Raw genomic sequence first — 10,931 nt, 5'->3', positions numbered from 1 at the left:
CTACCCACTCACTCATCATGGAGAATTACATTTAACTGTACCTTTAAAGTTAGAGTGCCCATACTATACTAATTTAGCTAATTGTGTATTTTCAACAGGTGTTTAGTAAGTGGTTGTTGAATCAACTTGAAGAAATATTCTTTAGCCAACTTTTGGACAGATACTACTTTTAATTTATCTACTGTTGAAACACAGCTGTTTCAACTGTGCGATTTTTGCCACTGTCATATGACAAAAGAGAGTGGCCTCACTTCTTCAAAGCCATTTGGCAAGTTGCATTTTCAAAGTTCCTTTTCCATGTTTATGACAGGCTTCTTAAGAGAAGTACACGAATGCGTTCCTGATTGCTTCACCTGAATTTCCTTACGTGAACCACCAGCATTATCTGTTTTTGTTGGGATATTTAAACAAAAACAATTATGCAATTCATGTTTACAACCATGTTAATATATCAGTATTTACAATATATCAATATACACAATATACTAATACACACAGAATGATTAACAATAAGGCTGAGCATAGAGAAATGCCAGTGAGGCAGAATGTTTAGATCATGTCATCTAGTAGTCATGGATATAAAAACATCTGAATGTCACCCACCTTGAAAAGTCATCAGCAATGCCTAAAAATATCTAGGGCTTATTTTGGTGCATCTGATACTGAATATGACTGGAATATTTTTAGATAATTGCTTCAGAAAGCAGCTGAGGCAACCATGGCACGATGTTGTACTTGGGTCTGGCAAACATACCTGATTCATCATGGAGTTTCTGGATCTGTCATTTCTCTGAGGCATCCACCCTGGCCACCCAGACTATATCTAGGTCACTAAGTTCTAACGTGAGGGCCAGTGGCAGCTAGGAAATCTATGTCCCATTGGCCCACAATTTTCTAAATACTAGATTTAGATAAGAATTAGAAGGACTTAAGAGTTAAAAGACTTTTTTTTAAAAAAATATGATTTTCCTACTTGACAATTAATGTAGGATTCTCCGTTTGGTAACTAGAGAATGTTCTGATGAATGGCCTGTGTTTTCAGTACCATGATGTTCAAGCTTAATTGGAAAAATTTAGTCTACTCCAGTGTTCTTCCTCTCCTCCTTCAATTACCTTCCAGATTACTGACCTAAACTCATCACCCTACCTTTTATCAAAAATAACTGAAACAGGACACGCGTAACAAACTCTGAAAAAAAATCTTAATTATTCTCATCCACATAATTAACCAAGATGAATTCACAGCATTCAGTATTTCTCTGTGGGCCTAGACTGAGAGACCTCAAGTATCTGGAACATGACTAAGAGCAGTAAAATAATAAACGTCACCATCCTATTCTGGTCTGCTCTGTCCAGTGAGAACTGCTTTCCATTAACACATCTCCCATTTTGAAAAGGAGAGGAAAGATCATTGGTATGAAAGAGACACATAAATGACACCACAGAGAATAGAACGAAGGAGGAATTATTTATAGCACTACGTGATTAAAATTATAAAAGCAAAAATCCATTGTGTTTGGAGGCTTGCTCTGTAGCAATGATAGCATTCAGATTTTCTGAACACTAATGTGAGCTTTCAAAACTTTCCAAAAAAGATAACAAAAATGTGAAACATCACTTAGCAATTCAAATAGTTGGCATCTTTTCTTGGTATATTACATCTTTTCTTACACAGGAAGGAAGCCATGCTGAGACTCATTACCACCCTTCCAGCTTTTGGTTGCAGGTCTCAAAGCCCTTTCCTATCCGCAGTCAAATCCAATTAGCCATAAAGCAAAAGAAATAAGCAAGTGAGAAAAATAAAATCTGAAGTCTCATTGCCATGGCTCTATGCCCACCATGACTCCTACTTCACGCTCACTCTCTGCCCTGGCTTCAATTTCTACCCAGATGGAGTTTTTCATGCGTATACTACTAACAGAAGATCTGAAGGTGTAACTACAGAGATTTGTCTTTTCCTTATTCATTTGTATGGGACTTGCCATGTTAAGGTCTATATGCCCATGCTTTAGGGCTATGGTGAGGTAAACAAGTTCAATAGGCTGGCTTATGCCTGAAGATTCAAAAGTATGCTTTGAGAAACACTAGTACTTCAAAGGCCATTGAACAAAGAAAAATTGTATCATAATAATATGTGACCAAACAGCTTGGAAAATGCCTCATCCTTTAATATTTACAATGCATAGCAGTATATTAAAGTCCTAATTGTAAAGGTGGTATTGGCATTATACTCATTATATAAATATGTAAATATATAAATATATATATACTCATTATCACTATGTTCAATAGCATTATACTTATCACCTGACTTCAAAGTTGTAACCTCTTTTAATTATAATAATTTTAAAAGACCATCTGTTGACATTATACTGTTAGATCTGATGTAACAAAGAATGTGCCCTAGCCAATGAAATCACTCGTAACACAAAGGAAATGAACTCTTCAGCAGTGAGGCACACTCATATTCTATAAAGTTTTTGACTTTGTGATAGGGTTGTCTGATAAAGTTATAAGACACCCAGATTAAATTGAATTTCAGATATACAATGAATATGGTTTAGTAAAAACGTGTCCTAAATATGTCTTTAAAATTATTATATTACCCTATGTTCTTGTTAAATCTGCCAACTCTTATTTTGTGGGCCATAATAGTGTAAAAGCAGCTATATACAGGACAGAAAGCAAACATGCATTGCTGGGGCACTGTTTGTGGGCACAGAATCTTAAGTTTCCTATCACTTTCATGTAAAAAGCCATCCATGACTTGTGAGCTATTCAAAAGCAGGTGACTGGCTGAATTTCTTCCATGCGTTTACAGCTGCTATAATAGAAATGTTTTCCAAGTGACAAGCTTTAAACCAGTAGCTTCTTGTCATACAACAGATGGGGAAGTCCTAGTGCCCAATACTTTCATGTTCCTTAGAGCTGAAATATGTCCAACCACAGTTTCCTGTTTCATATTCAACATCTTAAAGACAAAGTGAGAACTGGGTGAGAGCTTTTAGGAGTACAAAGTATGCGCTGGGAGAGTAGTGGTAATTTAATATTACTTTAGAATAATGCTGGTTCTATGCTAACTCTTTTTAAAAAACTGTAATTGAACAAAGTAAAACAAACCATTTTAAGAGAAAACATTTACAACAAGAACTTACATAAAACAGGAGTAGCTCTTTCCTTCAGAACCCTTGGATGAGATCTGTGCCCAGGGATCGGGGCAGGAAGATGATCAAGGGTAATTTCTCCCACTGTTGGTTTCACTTCAAACCATGCTACCAAGCAAACACAAATGTTATTTTTTGGCTCCATTATTATTATTATTATTATTTTATTGTGAAAATACCGTACAGAGGGGTTACAATTACATGGGCAAGGTAATGAGTACATTTCTTATCAAGCACTGTTGCCTCCTCCTTTGTTTCCCCTTCCCATCCCTTCCCATCTCCGCCCCCAACCCCCTGCCCCTCCCTTCCCACTCTCACCCCCCCCAACCCCCAGCAAAGTTGTAAAATTCGTTTTTCGACATAATGTCTTGTACATCTCATTGTTGCAATGGGTCCACTTGTATCCCTATTTAAACAATTTGCTTTTTTCCCTTCCCCTCCACAAATTATAGGCATGATGACTTTGCAATTTAGGTGCGGTCAGGGGAAGGAGGGGAGTGTAGTTGTGGCGGTGGGAGGGCAGGGATGGTAGGGGAAAAATAAAGGAGGAGGCAACAATGCTTGATAAGAAATGTACTCATTACCTTGCTCATGTACTGTAACCCCTCTGTACAGTATTATCACAATAAAAACTTATAAAAAATAAGATGCCATTACCTTAAAATTAAACAAGTTATCAAATCATATCATATTCTCTAGACTAATGGGAAAATATAGGCCGAATAGCCCCTTCCCCACATTGCTCAAAATATTTGATGCTCAAAATAATCATTTTTAAAAATCACTTTAAAAGTAGTAATTTTATGTTCTTATTATGTTTCTATTCATTTCGGTGGGTTGTCTTTTGTTGTTGCATTGGTTTGGAAAGAACCACTGGAGATTGAACTCAGGACCTTATACTTGCTAGGCTAGTGCTCCAGTAGTTCATATTCCCTGCCCTTTTGCTTTTAGGGGGGTTTGTTTGTTTATTTACATATAGTGTCTGTTGTCTTATTCAGACCAACTTCAGACCATAATCCTTCTATCTCTGCCTCTGGAGTAACTGGGACCACAGGCTAGGTCCCATACCCACAACCTATTAGTTTTTGATACATTCTTATTCAGTAATGTATATACAAATAAGTATAATACTCATGAGGTTAATTTATGCCAATGAAGTTTTGAAATATATCTGCCAGATCACAAAATGATACATTGTCAGAGCTCCAAAACCTTCTCCTGTCTTTCCTGGACACTAACTAGAAAGGAAAACACGGCTGCTGTCATCATATGTTAATTTTAACATCTTTGTTTCATATAAGCAAATCACACAGCACCTGTTTCATTTTGTAAACCTGTTTACGTTCTAAAATTAGTGACAAACTTATTTCCACATTTCCCATTGTTCAACTGATTATATAAAAATCTGATAATTAGGCAATTTCTCTTTGCCTCCAAAAGGTCACTCCCTAACCTGTAATTCACTGGAGCCTGAAGATGAATCTAAGGTAATTTCTACCTATCACTCATGTCCCCTGAGGGATGCACAAATCAGTCAAATTCCTAAAACTCTAATTATCACTATTAATTACCTCAGCAATAAACAAGAGATGTTTACAATTAGCAGTCCAGGGACTGGAGACTAGAGTGATTGTGGCTAAGGAAAAGGAGTGTTCAAAATGAGATCACTGATACGGGTTACCCCCATGCAAAGGTAAATGCGTCACAGCAATAAGAAAAATGGACTAAGAATGAGGGTGTTAACCTGACAGAACCAGAGTGCTGAACAACAAGAGAATTACAGTGAAATGTGGGGTGGCCTTAAGTGATCGCCGTCACAGTACTTTCATAGGTTATCCTAGGGGAAAATTTCTAAGTTATCCTAGGAGAGTGAAATTTTAAAATTTTCAAAATTGAAACCAGGAAAGTCTTTCAAACACATTCATTCCAAAAGTAAAAACAAAGTCAGTCCATAGTCACTAGCAGCTCAGTGGTAGAGTGTTTGCTTCTGGCATGTTTAACACTGGGTTCAATCTCCATCAAGACAGAGAAAGGGGAAGGAGAGGGAGGAGAGAGTAGGGAATGGGAGGAGAAGGGAGGAAGAAAATCTCAGAATGGAGAACTATTAATGCAGATCCAATGGTAGATAGAAATCATGAATCCATGATAACAAAAGTTGCTGGAAATGAAATAGAAAAGTCATTTACAATACATCCTTCAAAGAATAAATATGAGGACTTTGTGAAGTATAACAATTTCAGAGCAACACTAAAAATGCATAGATTTTGAAGCAGAGTTCTTGTGTAGGCAAAGTTGAATAGAGAATTTGGAAAGAGACTCATATATTCAAAGGTACTTGAAACCTGAGCGTGCATACAAATCAGAGGGAAAAAGAACATACCATTCAAAAAGTGGTAATGAAGCAATTTGTCCTCCATGGAAGTTACAGATGAATTAAGATCTTAAAAGTGAAAGGCTCCACTTTATCAATTTCAATGTAGGTGATTATAATGTCATTGTGGAAACTATGAAGTTTTAATTCTGTTTTCATTTCTAGCATAACAAATTATCATACATCTTATGATTTATGGCAATGGCCATTAAAAAATAAATTTCTGTATACAAATCATCTATGTAGGTCCTGTAGTTTATTCTCACAAGACTGAATGAAATCAAAATGTTGGCAGTGCTCTGTTCCTTTCTGGGCACTCTAGATGAATTTTCAAAGGGGAAATAAATCCTAGGGACCTACATCTTTCTCATTTCCTGAATAACTTGTATGCTACCCAAGAGTTCCCTAAGTTCCTAAATGTGAGGTAGAGATTCTGACACATTTGTGGGGCAGGGTGGCTGGTGGCTCAGGCCTGTAATCCTAGCTACTCAGGAAGCTGAGATCTGAGAATCATGGTTCAAGGCCAGCCCAGGCAGGAAAGTCCTTGAGACTTGCCTCCATTTAAGCACCAGAAAACCAGAAGTGGCTCTATAGCTCAAACTGGTAGAGCACTACCCTTGAACAAAAGAGCTCAGGGACAGCACCCAGGCCCTAAGTTCATGTCCCACATCCAACCACTAATTAATTAATTAATTAAATGCTAGGAAGGAGTCAGGTAGCCCATCTGCTTGGAATTGTGAATTATGTCATCATCCCTGTGGAAAGCTGCCATGAGTTTCTCTAATCTGTCCTGCCATCCACACAGCAATAAAGTAGAAAAGAATACTGATCATACTGTAGTACCTAGAGTGAGTCATGATAATCTGCAGGCTTTTCCTAAAAACATAAATCCTGATTGACTCAAACATTTGCATTCTTTTGGATTACTTGAGTTGATATGTAAATGCATTTCCCATAAAAGTTTACATGAATAAATTGGCAAGCATTTTTTTTCTAAAATGCAGTGTTTATGCCAGATGTTATCTTGTGCTTCCGTAGGAAAGAAAGGAAGAATTAAGCACTGTAAGAATAATAAATGATTCTATTGCCAGCATAAAAATTGTCTTTTCCCATTTTAGCCAGTGACAGAAGTAGACATGGGGTCACGGCGTGGCAAGTTTTTCTTTGCTCTGTGTTAAAAAAAATATCACCTTGAGTTTGAAAGAACTCAGCTGCTTCCAGGGAAAACTTACCTGGATTCAACTGTCTGGTTAATTTTCTTTGCAACATTTGCAAGAGGAAGAGGAACTCTACTTTCAGCTCGTTGCTGAGCATATTGGGGTGGCTTAATAATTCGGTTAGCCTAATGTTATCCTTAATAGACCTGGAAACTGTAGACCTTGGAACTAGAGGTAGGTTCATCTGGTAGCTGTAGTCTGTGAAATTCACATAGTCTTCCTGTATACTTTTCACTCTGAAAATAAGAAAAGGTTGACAGGTCACATTTCATTCACGAGTGTCATCCAAAGAAAATTCTCTTCAATTGTATTACTAGAAAATTTGAACAACTTACTCTCGATGTGTTAATAAAGTGTAAACCTCTTGTATCAATATTTCAGGTACTCCAGCTTTACAATGAATTGTCCCATGGATTAGTTCTGCAGGTAACTTAAGTTTCTTTTTTGCCATAAACTTTAATAGTAGAAATAAATATTTTCATCATAAGCAATTATATCATAAGCACTAATTACTAAAAATTCACTTTAATCCATCTGTTTAACACATTAGTTAATCCATGTGTTTTAACACATTAGTTATCAAAATACATATCTTTCAGTGGAGAAACAATTGTAATATACCACATTAATAGTAGCAAATATGTTTGATAACAAACTAATTTCTTGTAGAACCACAGACATCTTGTGGCATGAACAGTTGAATTTTACAAGTTTGCAATACATGGAAACAAACTGTCAACATCTTAGCATACAAAGCTCTCTCTCTCTCTCTTCACACATACACACACACACACACACACACACACACACACACACGTGCACATTATGAGTCAATAGCAAAAGATATATTACCTTTTCGATCTGTGCCCAATTATCCAATTTGACTTTTAAAGAGCATCCATTTTCGAAGGATGTTATTTTAAGATCCCAGGGGTAATATATACAGAATATTTCTGCAATCAGGAAACCATTTGAAAAATCCCTGATCCATGCAACGAAGAAAGGCAATAGTGAAGTTAAACAATGTAATTTTACAATTGACATCAATCTAGCATCTCCATCCCTATAATAAATATCTTTCAAACAAAACGTTTTCTGTGTTATTGAGAAGGATCCAAGGCATAGCATTTTGTTAGATTGGTATACACACCGAAACCTTTAGTGTACTTTAAAAGAATTCAAATTAGCAATTGTAACAACATCCCCAAGTGATTTACATACACAATGAAAACTTTGGCACATCTCTGTCAGGCATACCAAATCGAGCCAACTAGACTCCTTCCTGTGTAAAAGACGCATGGTCTTAATTTTCTTTTATGGAATTGTTTGCATTCTCAAAGCAAATATTAACTGATATTATATTCAGGATGACTACAGTTAAGCAGCAACTTAATAAAAGCAACAACAACAAAATCCCTGATGATAGATACCAGCTCAATAGGAGCATAGCCTGCAGGCATGAGTTCCTATCCTACCTGAAGAAAAAGCCCTGCCCCTCTCAGATCTTTTTGTCCCAAAGAATACTATATTAATTTTAATATTAATCCTATATTAATTAATCCTATATTAATATAATCAGTGGTTGAATAAAAAAAGGAAATGTTTCATATTTTACTTAAGGCTGGTGTGTACTTCTGTATGTATGCCTGTGTGGGGAGTAGGCTGGGGGAGGGGGGTTGGATGGGAATATAAAGTGGGGCGCACGCAGGGGCTCCAGCCCTGCGGAGAGGGGAGGGTGGGCCTTTCCGGGGGCTAGGCCTCGGGGTGGGCCTTTCCGGGGGGCTAGGCCTCGGGGTGGGCCTTTCCGGGGGGCTAGGCCTCGGGGTGGGCCTTTCCGGGGGCTAGACCTCGGGGTGGGCCTTTCCGGGGGGCTAGGCCTCGGGGTGGGCCTTTCCGGGGGGCTAGGCCTCGGGGTGGGCCTTTCCGGGGGGCTAGGCCTCGGGGTGGGCCTTTCCGGGGGGCTAGGCCTCGGGGTGGGCCTTTCCGGGGGGCTAGGCCTCGGGGTGGGCCTTTCCGGGGGGCTTGGCCTTGGCTGGCTCTATCACCTGCTGATGTTCCTGGGAAAGAAACTAAGATCTAGGCTCTGAAGCCAGCGCAGGATGCATCGGGGCAGGCGCGAGCTCTTCGGAGGGTGCGGATACACCAAACACTTCTTTGACTTCCTTCGCAGAGTCGAAAGTGAGATTGACTTTTCTAGGGCTGCCGCCGGCTGTGACCAACACTCCCCTTCCCGGCCAGCGGCAGCCATGGCGCTTTCTGAGTTTCTATGGTAACAGCCGTGGGGGCGTGGCCTGGGAGGGGCGTGGCCTCCGCTTCCTACAGGTCTCTACGGCAGCAGGTGCAGCAGGTGCACTGGGCCTTCTGATTGCCGTTGAGCATTGCCAGTTAGGAGCAGGAATCTCCAGCCTGAACAGTCTCCGGGTCTGAGCAATGTGGGGAGCTTACACCTTGGTCAGAACTTCCGATCCCAGCTGTCGTTGGTCGGACTCACAGACAATTTGGACTTTTTTTTCCCCTTGTATTTCTTGTTACATACTGTGTTCAGCCATTCGATGAAGCATTTTGAAAGTGGTTGTGGCAAAGCTGGCAGTAACAGGACAGTTTTGTTTTGTTTTCTGAAACTTAGAAGGAATAGAAGATGTCTTTCACTATGTTGTAAGGGAAGATTTCTTTAAAATCAAAAATACCTATTAACTTTTAAATCACGTGTATAAAATTTACATTTAACTACAATTCATAGGTTACACTTTCGCTCTTGGAAAAGATGCCCTACTAGTACAGGGGTGGGGAAGGAAAAGGGGTAGACTGAGGCAGTGAAGTCATTTGGTACGGAACTGGATGGATACACTTCTCAAAGGCTCTCCACCAATATCTGCCCGTATTGGTACTTTCGCAAGGCCCACGACTGACATTGTAAGTATCCACATGACCATTGTCTGGAAAATAAAATTGTTCAGCCCTGACAGTCACCTGAAATCAAGGCCAAATCACAAATAATGAGAAAAAGGAATACAGACGAATTAATTTTGCCAGGTAAATGAAGAAATGGCTGTTGAGCTACTCTTTAATCTACTACAGTCCTGGTAGGGAGAGTGTGTCAATGAAAGCCCAGCAGGTGGGCTTGGGAATGTATATGCTAACATAAGAGTCTTTGGAAGGGATTGCTTATTTCCAGGTATGCTTCTGTTAGACTCCTGAGTTACACCCCTTGCTGTCTTGGATGTTCCTTTACTGCATAGCCAACAAGATAAGGAGAGTGGCCTGATGATCTTACCTAGGCCTATAAAGGCCTCGTTGAATTCCCTTGCATGAAGAAATGGAGGGAAGGAGAAAAGCACAAGGAAAAAGTTAGTAACTGAAAGGTTATTTAGTAAAATGAATTAGTTGTGCTTAGCTTGCAGTTGGGAACATATTTGTCTATTCCCATTACACTAGTCTGCGTGATTCATTCAACAAAAATTTATTGAGTTCTTACCATAAGCCAAGACATTTTGAATTTATCAGTGAATTATAGAGAAAAATGATTACACAGTTGGCACAGAAATTATAAATTAGATATTAATGGAAGAAAAATTATAAAAGTCTTATTTTACAGTAAAAGTACACTTAATGTGGCATGCGGATTACACAAAATAAAGCAGGACAAATCTTAGTGGCATGATGAAATTTTTCAAATGTTTACTCATGTATGGGTTATTAATAAAGTAAATTAATTTGGATTTGTATAAGGTTAAAAAGAAAAAAAGTGAAACTCTCCAAGTATTGTTAGTTTGCATGATGAAGCATCTCAGCAATAATTCATTTATAAGGAACTGTCATAAATTAGCTATGTACTAGATCAGTACAGCAGCCACTAGCCACCCATGGCTGTTCAAACTTAAATTTTAGTGCAGTAAATTCACTGACACTAGCCACATATAACCTACTCAAGATCTACTTTGGCAGTGTTGGATAGCACCAATACTGAAGTTTTAATCACACAGGAAGTTTTATACAGGGTCTGTACCCTTGAACATTAATAGGCGACAGAGAGATGCAAGTATCTATGAACATGTCATGAACACTGAAAAATTTGGCCATGGTAAAACCTTAGGACAAGGAATGAGGCATCAATTTGATATGAGGGAGTCTAGAAAGTGTCCTCAGAGGTGAGTACTGAAGTGGATTTTATGAGGCAGT

At 38.7% G+C, this 10,931-nt stretch overlaps 1 protein-coding gene across 1 annotated transcript; it reads right to left on the bottom strand.

Moving 5' to 3' along the window:
* Nucleotides 1-281: 281 nt before the first annotated feature.
* On the bottom strand, nucleotides 282-9,000 carry Spata4 (spermatogenesis associated 4). Its single transcript, XM_042699887.1, has 6 exons — nucleotides 8,798-9,000; nucleotides 7,605-7,734; nucleotides 7,088-7,206; nucleotides 6,768-6,988; nucleotides 3,156-3,272; nucleotides 282-385 (listed from the first exon to the last, which is right to left on the bottom strand). The coding sequence occupies exons 1-6, from the start codon at nucleotides 8,998-9,000 to the stop codon at nucleotides 282-284; spliced, it is 894 nt and encodes a 297-aa protein (XP_042555821.1).
* Between the last annotated feature and the right edge of the window lie 1,931 nt (nucleotides 9,001-10,931).

This window comes from Dipodomys spectabilis, unplaced genomic scaffold (assembly GCF_019054845.1).
Source record: "Dipodomys spectabilis isolate Male_0828 unplaced genomic scaffold, ASM1905484v1 ptg000009l, whole genome shotgun sequence".
NCBI lineage: Eukaryota > Metazoa > Chordata > Mammalia > Rodentia > Heteromyidae > Dipodomys > Dipodomys spectabilis.
This window is presented reverse-complemented; position numbering and strand designations above follow the sequence as displayed.